The sequence below is a fragment of the Lontra canadensis genome, unplaced genomic scaffold (assembly GCF_010015895.1).
Source record: "Lontra canadensis isolate GAN:19392208 unplaced genomic scaffold, GSC_riverotter_1.0 scaffold78, whole genome shotgun sequence".
Classification (NCBI taxonomy): Eukaryota; Metazoa; Chordata; class Mammalia; order Carnivora; family Mustelidae; genus Lontra; species Lontra canadensis.
Genome location: NW_022631072.1, coordinates 6,828,756 through 6,846,806, shown reverse-complemented (window position 1 = coordinate 6,846,806; position 18,051 = coordinate 6,828,756). Strand labels below are relative to the sequence as shown.

The following is an 18,051-nucleotide window of genomic DNA, read 5'->3' as shown; positions in this document are numbered from 1 at the left end:
TGGCACAGTATTCAAGAGGAAAAGCATCACCCGCTGTTTCTAAAAAAGACTCATGAGCCTTTTTCCTATTTCCCTACCTCACTCTTCATCTAGGCAGCTTTTAAAATTAAATTCAGATGTCCAACTTATCCAGAAGGCCCTGTCCACCATTGCCCCAGCAGGGTTTAAATGCACTTCCCACGTGTTCCCACCGTTTATTATAATTCTGTGTGTCTGTGTTTCCTTTCTGAGATAAGCCAGTGGTCCTGGAGGGCAGAGACTCAGGTGCCATTCATTTCTGAACCCTCAGTCCTTAGCCCCTTGTCTGCTGAAAAACGATTGAATGAAAGGAATCAGTGATCCTCAATCTGTCCCCACTCACTTAGAAATGGGAATAGATGGATTATAGGGCTCTTATTCCTGGAAAAAACCTCCTTTAGCCTAGGCAAAAGGTCTTCCAGCTTGATACAAGTTAGGCCTGGACTATATCATTTTCAAGATGTACAAGTACAGAGAGGCCCTATAAACCCTAACCACTACTCTTAAACGGGTTAAACAGGAAGGATGGTGGCAGAGGTCAAAGCTGTCCCACTCTCTGCTTAATTAGAAATAGCATTGTTCCAATCACACGCAGAGAGATTAAGTGTTTGCTCAGGAACTACTAGCCCTTTCGTGGATATGTACTTAACAACTCTTTAAACGTCCCAAGGCTTGCAGAGAGCAAGGCTGGACGTCAAAATATTAAACACTTATATGGACGCCTAAGAAAATATTTGCGAATCAGCACCTCCTCGACTCTATCGTGTTGTCCCCCCCGCCGTCCCAGTGGAATCTGCAAAGCAACGTGACACCCTTTTCCAGTCACACGTGCCGCAGACTTTGCAGGGAGTCCTAGCTACAGGCAAGGCTAGTGCGGATCGGGGAGTGGCGCAGACCGGCACACCGGGATCTGTGTTTTGAACACCTCCACGAGAAGGTGCGCCTCGCAGGCAGAGGAAACAAGGCTGGGACTAGTGTGCGGGACTTTGAATGCGAAGTGCAACTGTGAGGGGCCGCACCGCTTAAGCGGCAAAGCAGAGAACACCCCTAACTGTACGGAGGAGGTGTGGGGCAGGGTGGCTGACGGTGTCGACAGGTCTGAGTCTGTCTTCTCTGCGGCCTCTTTGCCTTCCTACATACACAGGACACAGAGAAATTAAGTGTTTGCTCAGGAACTACTAGCCCTTTCATGGAGGACACGCCCTCGTGCCCTGGCCCTGCAGGACGGAAGCTACCGCTCGCCACCGAGGGCACCTGACCGACAAGCCTCAGACCCGGGCTCTCCCCCGGCGGCCTCCTCTCCCCTCTGGCCAGCCCGCTTCCCCTCCACGCTAGGGGAGCCCAGGTTGCTCCCTGGAGATCTAGGCCCGGGGCTGCCGGCGCTGTGGGTTTGGGTTCGGTTTTACTTTACCCTCCTTACTTCCAAATAGGTCTGCTTTTCGCTTTGGGACCTCTGTTGGGGGAAGAAGGTCCTAGGCGCGCCGCGGGCGGCGGCGACGGCTGCGGCCGCCTGGCCGTGCGGCTGCGCGGCGCGCTCGGCCTTGAGCGGCGCGCGGCCGCCGCTGCTGCTGCGCGTGCTGTAGAGGCGCGGGGCCACGCCCTCGGGGGGCGGCGCGCGCGGGAACTCCTTCAGCGAGCGACTCAGCGGCTTGGCCTTGCCGTGCGCTTGCGCCGCCGCCTCCAGCTTGTAGGCGCCGCTGCTGCCCGCCGGGGACGTTGCGCTCTTGGGCAGCGGCTGCAGCGGGTGCTCGGGCCGCTCGGCCTCCATGGCGAAGCTGACGGGCCGCAGGAAGCAGATGTCCAGGCTGGACTCGGAAGAGGCGGGCGAGCAGTTCTCGAAGAGGGCCGGGGCCTGGAACGGCTCCTCGTCGTAGGGCGCGGGCAGCGCGAAGATCTCGCCGCCGTACTCGAACTCCTCATAGCCCGCGGGCACGAAGCCGCGGGCGTCGGGCAGGAGCTCGGCCGGGGCGCGCAGGGAGCGCTCCACGTTGCCCAGCGGCTCGGCGGGCGAGGGCTCGAAGTCCATCTCGGGGATGGCCTGCAGGGGCCCGGCGAGCGCCTTCACGTCCTGCTCCGCTGCACAGAACTGCGCCGGCGCCAAGAGGCTCTCGGGCCTCTCGTGCTTTCTGCCCTCCATCTCCCACTCACTGGGCTTCCCAGGCTGCATGCTCTCCATCAGGCTTTGCTGTTGTTGGCTCTTCTTCACTGGGGGCATCAAATGTCTTTAAGGGGAAACAATACAAAAGAGGTTTGCTTACGGTGGGTTGGTGCAGGCCTCTCCCCGAAGCTCGAGGCCGGGAGCAACACGCATCTGCTAGCTACTGCTTAGGCACAACACTGCCGGTTCCTCCCCTCTCTGACCTCCCAGGTGCCTGCGTGCGTCACCTACCAAGCTCCTCAGGCTTCTCCGGCTAAGGAGTCCCCCTGGCCCCCCACGTGGGAGAGTGAAAACGACATCTGTAAAGCAAATGACCGAAGTATCTGTCTGAGCAAGGAGGCTGTGCACCGAGATGGCGGGTCAACCAAGGATGGTCAACCCTCTCCACGTGGAAGCTCTGACCCGCCCACCACGGGGCCAGAATCAAAGGTACCTCCTTTTACTCTCCTCTCCTTTTTTTTTTCTCCTAGCAATAGGATGCAAAATAATGGAGGGAACTTTTGTTCGACTCATCGATCTTCACGCTTAAGAACAATTAAATTTCTAAATGAAACAAATGTGGTACGATCTGGAAAACTGTTGAATCTGGATGATGGTATATGGGGTTCACTGTACACTTTACTTTTGTATGCATTTGAAGTTTTCATAATAAAAACCTGAAAAATTGTGTGGCTATAGAGCATGCTGTATAAAGTCATCTCATACTTTCACCCACAAAAGCAACCGCCCAAATGAAAAGGCTCTCGCTCTAAATATGCCCAATTTCATGTTTAATCATGAATAATGAATAGGATATGAGCGTAACAAAAACATCAGATTGGATGGGATTTGCTAGTTCTGGTGGAAGGCAATTGCCAAGCATATGTGAGTGCATGACTACCCACTGACCCAACCTTTTATTTATTTATAGTTTATTCATTCTACCACAAAAATGCAGATTGTATTAAAAAGAAAGAAAACATGCAAATACTGAGTATCTTTTTGTGGTGATCTTAAGAAAATGAGATCTCACACTCAAAGGTAAAATGAAATATTGGCCTGACTTGAATCGTCTTTTCACTTGGAAAATTGTTAAACTTTTACTGGCCATTTTCCAACAGAGTGCAATGGCAGCCATCTTTTTGGTCTGGGTATACTCTCTAGGGATTCTAGGGATTTCTTTTTTCTTTTCTTTTCTTTTTTTTGGCTCTATTTGTTGCACTTCAAAGAAGATAGCTTTATTGTTGTGGTAAAAGATGAAGTGACCCACAAAATAAACCCCCACTTCCTGCCTATCTGTCTCCCACTCTCCACTCAGGAAAAGTTTTGTTTTGTTTTGTTTCCTGAATGGTGTTCTCCCCTATAGGATTTGTAGGGTTTTCTCTATATGAAGAAAATCTTCCTGGGCTCTATTTATAGAAAGTTTAATGTCTCATAGGTTTCAGAATAATTATAGAATCTCTCTCTCTTTCCACATTTGTGCTTCTGCCTTTCCATGATACATGTTCTCAATTTTAAGAAATGAGGGCAGAAAAAGGAAGCAGTTTATTTTGCATTACTGATCATATATTCCTTCCAATGATTATAATTGGCATTTCAAAAGTCGTCGTGATTAAGAATTGAAATAATCTCAGTTGCCTACCCCTCACTTCATTGTAATTTTAGGAAAGAAAAGTAGCTAAAACTTCTAATTTTTCCTTATGATAATAAAACCCAAAGCAGAAATTATAGTCTAAGGAATTACTTTTATGAGAATTGTCTATTTGACGGAGTGCTGGATTTGGAATTTTGAGTTTTAGTTTCCATTATCTTTCCAGAAATCCTGGTTTCAAAAGTAGCTAATTTAACTTTATCCGTCAGAGGTAAGGAATTCCAAATATATATAAATGGCCTAATTCTTAATGTAAACATCATCAAGAAGTTTGATGAATAAGAATCCAGTTAGTGTGCTAAAGGGTTGTGTGCAGAGACTTTAAAAAGCTATCAAATACATCCACAGCACAAAGCAGCTTTAAGAGAAGCCGTCATAAGTGAAGAAAAGAACTTAGGAAATACCTTTTTGAGGAAGCTTCAGGGGGAATTAGGAAGGGCTAAATAGCATGCTTTCTTCATCACCTCAGGCCTATTTTTATTCTCAGTCTTCCACTCACCCCTGACTGAGATTCTCTTTCCCTCTACTACACCTTTTGGAGAACTTAAGTATATTCCCCCCCTGTGCCTTCCTGTCTTCTTCCACCCAGTCATTGTCTCAACCCAAAGACACTGTAGGTAGAGCGTGGATATGTGTGATAAAATTGTTAGTAGTAGCCTCAGCCTCCAGGCCTACCCCATAACATTAGCCTTCCTCTGGGATCCAGTCATAGGGTCATCAGCTTGCCTGCCATATATAGGCCTGACGAAGCAAGAGGGAGGGAAGAGTCCTGTAGGCCATTCTCCTATTCCAGGCTCTCCTGCTACTGTATACAGATGACTTGGCACCCAAGGGCATTGCATATAACCTTTTCATGCAACAAGTGCTTACGTGACAGTAGGGCCAGAACTGGGAGCAGAAGGGTAGGGCTGCAGTATCTCTTCTGAGTGGATCCCACTGTCACGGACAGCCTCAGGGCCAGCAGTAGGGGAAGCATCTTGTCCGGTATTTGCACACTGGGAAGCCAACCCTTTGTACAGCTTTGCCATCGATGACCTATGAGAACGGAAGTAATGATTTTCGGAGTGTACAGTGGGAAATTGGCTCTGAACACACAGATTATGCCAAGAGAGACAAGGAGACAATATTTCAGAAACGAAGCTAGACTGCGAAGTTCTCTCCCTCCTCTCTCTCTCTCTCCATGGCCCTCTACAAACCAGGTTATTTCCATAACAGTGCAAGCTAGATGTGGGCAAGAAGAGGAATGCTGATTAATAGCCTTGAGTTAAGTTTGAGGGAAAGGGGTGGTATAGGAAGATATCTGCCATTAGAGGAGCCCTAGCTTGGGAGATGGCATCTTTTTCTGGTCTCAGACATCCACGGAAATGATTGTTTTCCTCATTGGGTTGGGATGAGGTTGAAGGAACTTTTAGGTCATTAGGAAATTCTGCTGTGAATTGTTTCTGTTCCTTCTGAAGCCCAGATCTCTCTAGTCAGCTCTTTTTCTTTCTTTTTGGCGTGAAATTTGTTCAGCCGCCACCCTTATTTGTTTTGTTTTTTTTTCCATAGCACTTACACTGTCTATTTATTAACTGGCTGTCCAGCTCTAGAAAGTAAGCTCCGTGTGGCAAAGATTTTTGTCTGTTTTGTTGGTTGTAATATACTCAGTAACAGAGCAGTGACCGATAGACAGTAAGTGCTCAATAAATACTTGAGTTCATGAAAGAAACCGCATTCTGGCCTTTAAGCTATATTTTTTTAACCTGGCAAGCTTAGGGAATCAGTAACTATTTTCCAGATGGTTAATAACACAAGAGGGGGCCTGCATAGGGATTAGAGTAAAACTGTTTTTATTTTTCCAAAATAATTGTACCTATTACCTGATGGAAATTTTACCACCAGGTAATAGGTCCCTCCCGCCTGTAGCCAGCCTGACCACCTCATTTCCCTCCTCTTTTCTATTCTCTTCTACCCCATCACTGCATTTCAGCCACCTAACATACACTAAAAAAAATTTCCCTTTTCTCAGAAACCTTTGATCAACCCTCTAGATGGCAACATTAAAAGCTTACTTCTTGAGCTTTTTCCGTTTCTGAATAAGCAAATCCTCATTGCATTGAAACAGCAAGGTGTAATGTGAGATAAATACTCGGAGGCGCTGAACACACACCAGAAGTAGGTAATAGTCAGGGTGTTCCTGCTCTGTAAACTTCAGGACATTCTGGATGGAGATAAAAAGGAGGCAGCATTGCATAATTAGAACTAAACTTTAGTCTCTTGTGCACCTTGCCTACATCTGTTGTGAGAGTTTGGTAGCCATTTAATCAGAACAACAGTACATGTGGCCAACCTAATTGTAAGCTGAATGGTTAAACCCGCTGTTTGTTCATCACACCAAGGGAGAATAACGGTCACCATTGCTCCTGTTTGAGTTGGATGTGAACGTTGGATAACTCCCTCTGAAAATTAGAAGGATCTACTCATTCGATCTCTGAGGTAATAGAATCATTCTAGCAATCACTATCTATAAGCAATGCATTATGACCTAACCAAGTCAGACCAATGGTGAGAATGTCAAGCATCAAGGCAGGCTGGAAGGGGATAATGGTTATGATCAAGCCTGGCCTGGTGGTCCCTCCTATTACACTGCCTACTGTACGGTAGAGGAACATGCGCGTTAGTTGGATCTGAGAAAGCAACATTTATTGAGTCTTCCTATTGCCAAGTACTAATGCCTTTACAGATTTGTTTTCTCATTTAGTGTTTACCACAGCTAGGTTAGGTAGGTGCAGTTATTACTTCCATTTAACAAATGAGGAAATCAAAGCACAGAGAAGTTAATGTAATCTTCGTTAGGTAACACATCTAATGAGTAGCAGAGTCAGAATTTGAACACAAGTTGGACGGTAGGATAAGGGCTCTTACTTAACAGATTGCTTGCAAGACCTGGGTTTCAGTCCTAGATTTTTTTCACCAATGAGGTGTGTTAATTTGGTCAAGTTACTTAATTTATTTGGCTCTCCACTTCCTTATCTAAGCAACCATAATGATACCTATTTCATGGGATTATTGAAAGCATTAAATAAGATAATTACTGGGGCCTCTGGGTGGCTCAGTCAGTTAAGCATCTGACTCTTGATTTTGGATCAGGTCATGATCTCAGGGTCATGGGATTAAGCCCCGTGTTGGGTGCTGTAGGAAAAGTGGTATGCAGAAGTCAGCTCATCTTCTTCATGCTTTCTCTGTGACATACAACATAAGCAATATATGGTAGGCCCTTGGACTCAAGCCAAAAGAAAGTAATCAAGATACTAGTTAAGTGGACAGGTTACATAGAAACTTCTTAAATGCCTTCAGGTGGGGTAAGGGTTTGGGGGTACATTTAGATGGCTGTAGAACAAGGTGGAAGGGACTGAATAAGTACTCTGAATCCACCAGAAGCTGCTAGAGAAAGATCCTGGATCAGCAGAAGTGATGATTGCTGGAAAATGAAGATAGAACTTCAAAGGCAGAAGTCATGAGCCAAAAATTTTAGAGATTGAGATTTCAGTTCATACCACAAAGTAGGAATGGGGTAATCAGCAATCCAAATCATTTCATTACTCCTTAGAAATACCACTGATTCTGTCTTGACCCTTTACCGTGTTTCTCAGTTGCAAGCCACGAATAGTAGTTTATCTTGAAAATCAGTTAGGTGGCTTCCCAGCCATGCCTACCTGCAGATGTATCAGATACTCAGGGATGCGCTGAACTATGTGAAAAAATAGTGTGTAGATGTCAGATTTAATCTCTTCGTCACCCTGAATGAAAGAAAGGCAGAGTCACTCTCCAGTGTCCCTCCAACTCTGGCTGCAGAACCCCAAAGTCAGTCCTACCAGAGTAGGGAGGGTTTTTTATTCCTAAGGCATTTTCTTTCTCTAAAGTGTCATGATCCTTCACTGGAGTGACATGCTCAAGGAGACACTTCTTCTGTAGCAGGAAGCATATCATATAATTCTTTTGAATCCACTCAACTTTCCCAAACAACTCCCCTTCCCCCCTCACTTTTTTTAGCACAGTGCTGGGCAGGAGTGGGCACTCAATAAATTATATTTGAGTTGAATGAATTCATTAAGATTCTCGTGGAATTACTCATTACAGTCGCTTCTTAGTAGGCTCCAAGGGTGGACTGGAGACTCATGAGGGTAGAGAAAGAATATAACCAGTAACTGGTCAGCTGGGCTGGCAGAGGAAACCCATTGGATTTTCTCCATGTCCCTTTCTTTCCCTTCCTTTCTATTCCATCCCCTCCACTCCCACTCCTTTCTTCCCCTCCCCTATCCTTCTCTTCCCTTCCTTTCCCTTTCTCAAATATTTGCTGAGTGCTAATATATGGTAGGCATCATACTTAGAGGGTTGGGAGTAGTAGAGGGGCTGAAGTAAAACGTTAATAAGAAAGGGACCCTCAACTCTTGTGAAACTTGATTAACTCTTAACTTTAGGCTTCTGATAGAGTTTCTTCCTACTGGCCTAAAATAACTAGAATTGTTAGATATTTATCTGCGCTTATGGAGCGCTTAGTAAAACATTGCAGTAGCAATACTTAAAGCTACATGGTCAGAACCACTTTATGATCTTATAAACTGACAAACACAGGACGATTTGAGTTTAATATTCAGATTCCAGTTGTCTGATCCTGGGGCCAGGGGGAACCCCTCATTCAGCATACAAGCTGTAGCCTGAAGATCTCTGCTAAGAACTCCTGCTTACTTTGTGCAGACTTCCAGTGAAATAGAAAAGAGAGTCAGTAAAGTAGGGCAAGGACCAAAGCACTGGCACTCATCCTTGAGTGGGCTCCTTTAACCCCAGGTAGGAGTGTCCGTGGCTCTCTTCGAGCCATTCCCCAGCCTGGAAGACAAGCTGAGCACTTTGCATTCCCCAAGGTGGATGATACACAAGTATCTAAAGGGCAGTGCACACACAGAGTCACCATACCTCCTTCAGAACAACAACATGAACCAAAGAGATGCATTCAGGCAGGTCCCTTAGGTAGGCAACGTAATAATCCAAGAAATTGTTCTTGAAAACAAACACAAAAACGCATGGTAAGAACCTGGAAGCAGGAATAACAGCTAATATTTTTCCTAGAGTCATGTATATCAAAAAGGAGTACTTTGCAGAGAGTATCTTAATCATTTATTTAATGTGTTCATTAATATGGGTTTTTTTGGTTGTTTTTTAATTCATTTCTTAAATCTTTTTGGTTTTAAGGTAAATATCACTATGGACTTGGGAACCAAAACTCAATATTCCTGTTTCAATGAGAGAAAGTGAAAATCCAACACAACAGAGAGGGGCCACGTATGTTGAAAAAGTATTTTTAAAAATTGTTAAATGATAAAAATGCCTATTTTGTTTTTAAGTTACTTTTAATTTCAGTCATCTACATCCAATAAGGAACTTTGTCAAACCCACCTCTTGGTGTCTAGACCAGTGATCCTCAACTTTTTCTACTAATTGTGTATTTCTACCAATTGCTTATTGCTTGAAAATCAGTTTGGTGGCTTCCCACATGCTATATGCTTTCAGGAAAACAGTTCTCAGCTTCCAAAGTTATATTCCCACAGATAAAACAATTCTCAGCTCAAGAAAGCATACTGAATGCAAATAAGTAAAAGTGATATTAGAGAGATTGCATTATATCCATATAAGTAAATAATTTACAAACTTTGTATTTCACCTACATCGTTGATACACAGAGTTTGATTGCAGGCTAACTCTGGCTTGCAGACCAATTTTAATTAGCCTACACAATATTTTTAAAATAAGAAATGTTCACACAAAATTCGGGATTGCCAGTGTCTCTTAAAATATCAGAAGATCTGGCAACTCTAGTCCCTTCTTCCTGAATAATAATTGGATAATATTTCCTATAGAAAAGCATATGTTCTTAAGCTCACCTCTCAGTGGTCCATATTGTACCACATTCTTCTTACTTACACTCATTTACATCACTGTCTGGCCCTGTAGGCATTTGAGTTCACATCCTCTGGCCTGGGTCAAATTTTCTTTGCAGAACATTATAGAAATTTTGAAACTTACCACCCTTTTCTCCAAGGAAGTGAAAATAAAAACAAAAAACAAAAAACATTCAAGACAGATAACTGCGCATCACAGTTTTAAATCTAAGGAATGAAATTAGGTGTGAAATACACACACATACACAAACCCTCCTATATTTATTTTGTAAATGTGGATGGACATGTATGTGCTCGTGTATATATTTTTACACTAGTGTACATCACATTTATGTGCATCTTCAGTGGGGCGGTTGGGTATAGTACAGTGGGAAGCGATGGGCCGGAAGTTAGGAGGCTTGGGTCATAGATCCCCCAACTACCTAGCTAGCCGAGTGATTTCAATAAAGTCTTAATGTCTCTGAACTTTATTTCATTATCTGTAGAGTGAGGAAGTTAGACTAGATCTCAGCAGTTTTTCTAACTCTGAAAATCACTGATTTGAGGTCCTGCATTTAGAAGGAGACAAGGGAGACACAGATGCATGTAATTCAAGTTTACGAAGGATTTTTTAAAAACACTTACCTCATCATTTGTCAACTTAAGGAATAAATCTCCAAGAACTCCTTGGCGTGGCCACTTCAGGACCCTTTCCTGCAGAGCATGAAGCAAATCAAGGTGCTGCTGGACAAGGTACCGTAAAGAGCCAGGGAAGAGGCTTGAAACAGAATAGAGATAGGATCACACAAACCAGGTGTACAGAAGAAAAGACCCTATAAGAACATATGCAGCAGGTTCCATTTTCCCAGTCATTCAAAATATTCTGAGTCACTGCTCTGCATTCAGAATTTTTTTTTAAGTTTGACATTATAGGCCTAATAGCAAATATCTATTTGCTATTGCTATTTGCTATTTGTGAAAAAAACAAAACAAAACAAAACAAAACAAACAAACAAACAAACAAAAACCCTTTAGGGCTGCCTGGGTGGCTCAGTTGGTTAAATGTCCGACTCTTAATTTTGGCTCAGGTCATGATCTCAGGGTCCATATTGGGCTCCGTGCTCAGCAGGGGAGTCTGCTTGAGGATTCTTTCCCTCTGCCCCTGCCCCAACTCATGCACTCGCTCACTCTCTTTCTCTAAAATAAATAAATAAATCTGTTATTTTACTCTTTTCAATAAGTCTTTTAAAAAAATAAAATAGGGGTTCCTGGGTGGCTCAGGGGGTTAAAGCCTCTGCCTTCGGCTCAGGTCATGATCTCGGGGTCCTGGGATCTAGCCCCGCATCGGGCTCTCTGCTCAGCGGGGAGCCTGCCTCCTCCTCTCTCTCTGCCTGCTTCTCTGCCTATTTGTGATCTGTCTGTCAAATTAAAAAAAAAAAAAATCTTTAAAAAAATAAAATAAAAGACCCCTTTATCAATAGCTCCTACACAAATGTATATTGCACTAATAAAGAACACATCACTTAAATGGCTTTTTTAAAAAAAGTTTATTTATTTTAGTAATCTAAAAATTCCAACTCACAAACCTGAGATCACACTCTTCCAGCTGAGCCAGCCAGGTGCCCCTTGAATGGCCTTTTGAAAGCCAGACTGTTACTGTTTCACTTATGAGACAGTAGAAATTCTAGAGGAACTCTTTTCCGAGATTTTAAAGTTATTCCCACTTGATGTGCAAACGAGTCTACTCTCATTAGTGTGGTAGAAGTCAGCACCTCGGTGGCATTTGATCATTCTTAGCTACTGGATAAGAGACTCCGTTTTAGGTAAAAAGCAAAACTTGGTTAAAGCCGGCACCTAAATGCTCAGAGGATGGGCATGTGAAAGTGCTCCTTTCCTTTCCCTTCTGGGCAAGGACACAGTCTTTCCTGGGGAGCCTGGCCTGCTACTCCCTGAAGCTTCGCAGAGCCCCATCCTCCTCTCACATCCCTCTCCCCCATCCCTAGCTGTGTTTTGTTTGTTTGTTTTTCCAGAGGAAATGAAGAGAGGAAGAGAGATGTCAGAGAAGGATGTGGTGGAGAGAGAGAGAGAGAGAATCACGGAGGAGGAAGGAGGTGCATGGAGAAGGGTGGGGCAGTCAAGGGCCTGTAGGAATGAGGAGGGAAGCCACAGGGAAATGGAGTTCTGCTGGGCTACTGCAAGAATTCGAGCTCCAACTCGGTGACTTATGGGAACTGAAAGTAGGTTCCCTTGTGCTTGCAAGACCGGAAGTTAAACGAAGATGAAAGTGAAGGTCTGCTTGTGACTGAGAGCCGAACGTACTTGGATATTCCCACAGGGTTCCACAAGAATAAGTGTCCAGTGGATAATTGGGGTGCTTTGCAAACCCTGAACAAGCAGACCTTTGTCGAGAACAGGAGAAAGAACATCAGTTTGATAAGAAGTTTTTTCATTCTCCCCTCCAAAAAAAGAAATAAAATAAAAATTAAAAAAAAAAAATAAAAAGCTTTTTCAAACCATCTACAAGTCAAGCAAAGACTCCCCTGTGTCTATAGCTCAGAGAAGACACAGATAACAGAGAGGGTGTCCAGCCACCTGTGAAAAGATACAAGGATTCCTTCCCTCCAGTCTTCCACCCCTCCCCGTCCCAAGCCACTGGTCTCCACCTAATTGAAGCCAGCTGGTCCATCAACACAAGTGGAGGGGCTTCCCAATCTAAGCCCTTATGGCTGGTACAGTGGGCTCAGAAGATCTAAGTAATCCCTGTCAAGATCAGAGGGAATTTGGAGGGGCGGCTAGGAGATAGTCTGTCTGTGAAGGAGACCACAAAGTTGATGGAGGAAAGCACCACTGACTGGACTGAAAGAGTAAAATACTGTACCTGCGAAAGTTCTCAATGTGATAGCTTTCTCCCCACCCAAGGTTACCATGACTTTCAATGTGACACTGACAGACGTTAGGGTCTAATGCCATGGTGAATCTGCCTGTGAGATCGGTTGTCCATATAGGTTATGTAATATCCCTTAGATGATCTCTTTTCTTTTTCTCTTTCTTTACTCCTCTCTTGGCCTTGCCTGGCCTCACCTGGCCTACACTTCTTTCTCTTTCTTTTGGGAAAGCTGCCTTCTGCTACACCGTGACCAGTGTCCTTGCAGAACTGGAGAGCTGGTAACTTGGCTGAGGTCCAGGTGCTTCCTGGACTGTCCAACTGGAGTAATAGTTTGAGATTTCAGGGTGAGGATCAGAAAAGGGTAATGTTCCCATCAAGTATCACAGAAACACAGAAGTTCTATGAAGAGCAATGGCCTACAGTGGGTTCTGTATCAATATTGAAAAAAAAAATTATTTAACAAGGATATTATTGAAATCAGAGAGGAGTGTGGAGGAGGTGAGCCAGGAGATGGAGAGCAGAAGGAGAAAGAAGCAAACAATGTAGACACACACATAACCTGCTTCCTTGTTTGGCCTAGAGCCACACCTGGCTCCCAGAAGTAGCTTTTTCACCAAGATAAAAGTATTAAGCACTCAACTTCTTATCTATTCCTTACTAGGGTTGAGATGATAGCAAGTAATTTGAGTAGTTTATTCTTTTTAAAACCTTCCAAGTTATTTCAACTCCCACATTACAGGACTTAAACAAGGGAAATAAATTAAAAGCCATCAAGGAAAACCCAGTTAGAGTTTCAAATCAATAGCTTTGCTCTTGCCCATCTAATTTTAGGCCAGAATAACTCCTGAGCTCCAGTCCCAGGACGCGACCAGATTTGAGGGGCGCTGATGACGAAGCGTGTGCCACCTGGTGGTGATCCGTGGCACACAGCCTCTTGATCGATGTTCAGCTCAGGAGGCTCATGGGCAATCCCGTCAGGCTGACCTTGCCTGCACCACCTCCCCCTTCCCCCGCCCCCGACCTACTACCAAGGATTCTGACAGGACTGTTTGATCATGAGCTTGTAACTCTATCTAGGCGTATCAGACCAGGAAAAGCCAAGAGCTGCAACTTCTGTGATCCTCCAGCAAATGAACAACCTCCCACAAGTTCCACTCAGACCTCAGCTGGCGGCTGGGGTCCCCCGCAGCTTCCAGCCCTTTTGTTCAGCCAGGGGTAGGCCTGGCTTGAAACACGCTGAGGAGGCTGTTGAGGGCTTTACTTTTCTCCAGGGAAAACCTAGAGTTTTATCGTGTAGGTTTGAGAAGATGTGACAACCTCAGTTTTGAGGGTCCAGTTGTAGTTACACTGGGTTTTATTCTCACCCCCGGGTTACTTTACAGCAGGGGTGGAAAGTGCTGGTGGCTTGCAATGTCTGATGGGAAAGGTGGGGCATGTTGCTAATTTATTTTCATCTTTGCATGGGGAAAATGCCAGTAGAAGAAAGGAATAATCTCATTCTGTTGTGTATTTCGTTCAGCTGGCCTATTTAAAGTACCCAAGGAGGCTTCAGAAAAGCTTAGGAAAAAAGAAGAAATGTAGTGAGTGAAGGAGGATATTGGAAATCTAAGCCCAAGGTGGAAAAATGGCAACATTGCTAAGCTCAGAACTCGAGTCTTTATATTAGTCCTAAGAGTATTGACTTATAGCTTCACTTGTCTTGGTTATGAAAAGAAAAAAGAAGGTTAGCTTAGTAAATAACTAACATCAACAGTATTATTGCGTTTGTGAGAAATAACTGCTTTTATATTATATGATATATGATTATATATGAGATTATATGGTAGTTTTAAACTTTTTTTAATCTCGGGCTTTGGGGAAGATGGGTCATGAGTCATGAAAGAACATCCTAGACAAGCAGGAGTGATGATGGCAAGTAGGAGAGAGCTTCAGTGAGCCAAGAACATTTCTAGCATCCCTACCTGACAAATCAGTTGAGATCTGAAGGAAAGTTTACACTGTGAAATAGGAAGAGTCATCTGGCTAAGAAACCCGACATGCTGTTAGTCAGGTGATGTCTTGGAAACGATAAGGTCCTCAGAGAAGTGGTGGGATGTGGAAAGGTCACAAGGACAGGGGGAGACAAGCCTGGGTTCGAATCCTCACACTAACTGACTATTTGTCTTTAAAGCCCTCTGGGCCTTAGCTTCTTCATCTACAAGGTAGTCTTCACAGAGTCCTTGTGAAGATCTCATGAAGTTATCAATGAAGCGCCTGATTACTGTGTTCCAGAGTAAACAATTCTCTCTCTCTCTCTCGTTGCCCCATCCCCAAATTTTCAGAGATGAGGAGGAAGTGCTGCTGGCTTAGAATCTCGGATGTGGAAGCAAAACCACACCAAAAGGTAGACTTGCCTTTCGATTTGATTAATGTAAACGGAGCAGGTCTCTAGCAACAGCGAGATAGCTAGAGTCCAGAGAGACATCTCAGAGGGCCGAAGGTGCAGTGTGGGAGTGGAGCATGAGCCCGGTTCCAGACGGGGAAGAAACAACCAGTGAGAATCCAGGGGGCCACTGAGAGAGGGTGATGCTCTGTCCAGGGCCTCCCGAGGTCAGAGCTCTAGCCCTGTCACATTACCCTTTCTGTTCCTTGTTTTCTATACTTTGCTTTGCAGTAAAATGATTCTTAAAAAGAGTCAAGCCACTTTCGAGTCTGTTGGGGAATATTCCCTCACCTCAGACATTTAGATGGGGGGAGCATCGTGTTCTGGTGATTACGTATATTGCTGGCAGCCGCAAAGCCAAGTAAAATTGGGGGATGGTAAAGAGTGAGAAAATACAATTACAGGCTTCCTGAGATAGACTCACAATTTATGAGCCACCAGTGTCTATTACCTGATTGACTATTTAGACTATTAATGCTACGTTTATCTGTAATAGTCCATAATCCAGACTTTCCATTCTTTTGGATTGGCCTTTTCCTCAACTAATCTGGATTATCACATCTTCATGATGTTAGTCCTTTCCACCAAATCAGTTTCCTCCTTCCTGCTTTTCTTAATGGAGGAGAAGTAGAGAAGATAAAAAGATGATGAACAGAAGGAGCAAGGGATGTTGTAATCTTGGAGCTAGCATGCCGTTCGAATAGACTGCAGACCCTGTGGAAGCATGCCCCACCACACACACACACACACACACACACACACACCACTTACGCACCGTCTAGTACTGTGGGATCACCAGGACATATAAGAAAGGTCCAAGTCCAGAGTTAATCAGCCCTGTGCCATTTATCTAATGGCTGCTTAATGGTTCAGACCTCTGCCACGTCCATTCCCGCCTACCTCCATGAGACCTGTGATCCCAGGAGGAGACGCAGATGGCAACAGAGAGCAATGTCTCCCTCACCCGTAGCATTTATTCCCCCTTTAGGTTCTTTACAGACACTCCAGGGACACTGAAGATCTCAGAGACTATATTCATTTTCTTATCTGCACTAAGTCTAAATTTGAGACTTGCCAGGTGTTACCTGCTATCACTGCCTACACTCTTTTCAAAGACTATTTCTGGAACTCTTTGCAGGTCCCAGAATTCCCCAAGTGGAAACAATAAACAACTTACCTTAAATTTTAATCAATCTGAAAAGCAAAGGCAATGAACACATGGATACCTTCTCTCTTTGGAATTCCTCTTTCCATCTGACCCTTGGAATGTTGCCTTGATCTTCAGGATCAGAGAGATGTTAATGACATATTTTCTCTCTGACTCAAGCAGTTCTAGAGCCACAGTCTGTCTTTTAGCTTTAAAAAACAAATCAAAGAGGGAATTGTCATCAACCATTCCTTCCCAAAATCGATCAAATGATAGAAAGCAATAAAAAGACATTGAAAGCAATAAAAAGAGACATCAGCAAGTTTTCAGAAGATGGAAAACAGAATGGAAGTGTGCTAATTAATCCAGCATTGTAAGGGCACAAAATCTTGGTGTTCTCATCAGCAGATGGAAAATCTGCTGAGAAGCAGAAAGGCTCAAGGAGTGAAGGCACCGGGTACCACAGAAAGTACAAATAAGAAGCAATGCCGAAAACAGGAGACTTAGTCTACATATAGGGCAATTGAACTTCCAGGATCTTCTCCCCATGCCAGATGGCTTCCTCATTCACCACCGCCAACACCCCCACCCCCAACACCCCATCCCCGCCACTACCCCCTGCCATGGGAAAATGGGAAAAATTAAACTAGAGGGGCCCTTATCTCTGGGGTCTGGACTTAAGACTGTAGAGGGAAGGGTTGAGATGCCAACATGAAAACAAGGGGACTCAGAGAAGGCTTTTGCATACTGAATGGGGAGACTCCACTCAGCCCCTCCCACTGCAGGGCTTCCCACAATGCCAGCGGCCTGGAGAGTTATACTCTCCAGGCAGGAGACTGGAGGATCTTTCACTAAAGAAAATGAACAACCCAAGGGAAAAGGACCTACAGACACTGACATAAAGAGGTCAGCCACCAAAAGTTAATCTGCCACCAGATTAGCCTATAGTGAAGTCCATTTACTGATAAGCTTATCCAACATAGAATTGTCATTTCTTTTTATTTAGGGCCTCTCTCTTAGATATATATATATTTTTTTTAAAAATCAGCTAAGTATCCTCAGACATTTGAATTAAACTTACACCATAAATGAAAGAGAAGAAAAAGGTATATATACATTTTGAATAAGTATAGACAGTGCAGGGGATGTATAATTGCATAATTGAAAGTTGCTTAAAGAGTAGATGTAAAAGTTCTCCTCAAAGAAAAAAAATTTGTAGCTATGTATGGTGATGATGTTAACTAGACTTATTGTGGTAATCATTTGACTATATATAAAAATATCAAATCATTATGTTGTATATCTGGAACTAATATAATGTTGTATGTCAATTATACATTAATTTAAAAAAAGAGACAACACAGAAACAAAACTTTTTAAAAATCCTATAATTAAGGGGTGCCTGGATGGCTCAGTTGGTGAAGCACTGACTTTTTTTTTTAATTTGAGATTTTATGTATTTATTTGACACAGAGAGAGAGAGCACAAACAGGGAGAGTGCCAGGCAAAAGGAGAGGGAGAAACAGGTTCCCCCACTCAGCAGGGAGCCCAATGTGGGGCTCCATCCTAGGGGTCATGACCTGAGCTGAAAGCAGATGGTTAATGGACTGGGCCACCCAGACGCCCCAGTGGAGCACAGATTCTGGATTTCAGATTGGGTCCTGGTCTGGGGTCTTAGGATCCAGCCCCGCATTGCCGGGGCGGGGCGGGGGGGGGGGGGACCCTGCTCAGCAGGGAGTCTGCTCAAGGATTCTTTCTTTCTCCCTCTGCCCCTCCCACCACTCACACATTCTCTCTCTGTAATAAATAAATAAATCTTTTTTTAAAATCCCATGATTAATATCCTCAAAGAGATACGAGAAAAACATTCTGCC

General features: G+C 44.1%; 1 protein-coding gene across 13 annotated transcripts in view; it reads right to left on the bottom strand.

Moving 5' to 3' along the window:
- ARHGEF33 (Rho guanine nucleotide exchange factor 33) overlaps nt 1–18,051 on the bottom strand; it is a 116,380-nt gene that overhangs the window by 53,726 nt on the left and 44,603 nt on the right. For 12 of the 13 annotated variants that reach the window (XM_032881964.1, XM_032881961.1, XM_032881974.1 and 9 more), the window contains 7 exons: nt 16,257–16,386; nt 10,367–10,499; nt 8,760–8,843; nt 7,502–7,585; nt 5,858–6,006; nt 4,677–4,841; nt 1,430–2,240 (listed from right to left, as the gene is read on the bottom strand). In XM_032881964.1, coding sequence (XP_032737855.1) covers nt 1,430–2,240; nt 4,677–4,841; nt 5,858–6,006; nt 7,502–7,585; nt 8,760–8,843; nt 10,367–10,499; nt 16,257–16,386 — 1,556 coding nt within the window. The remainder of the gene's footprint in view (nt 1–1,429; nt 2,241–4,676; nt 4,842–5,857; nt 6,007–7,501; nt 7,586–8,759; nt 8,844–10,366; nt 10,500–16,256; nt 16,387–18,051) is intronic. The other variant, XM_032881962.1, reaches the window with a different exon arrangement.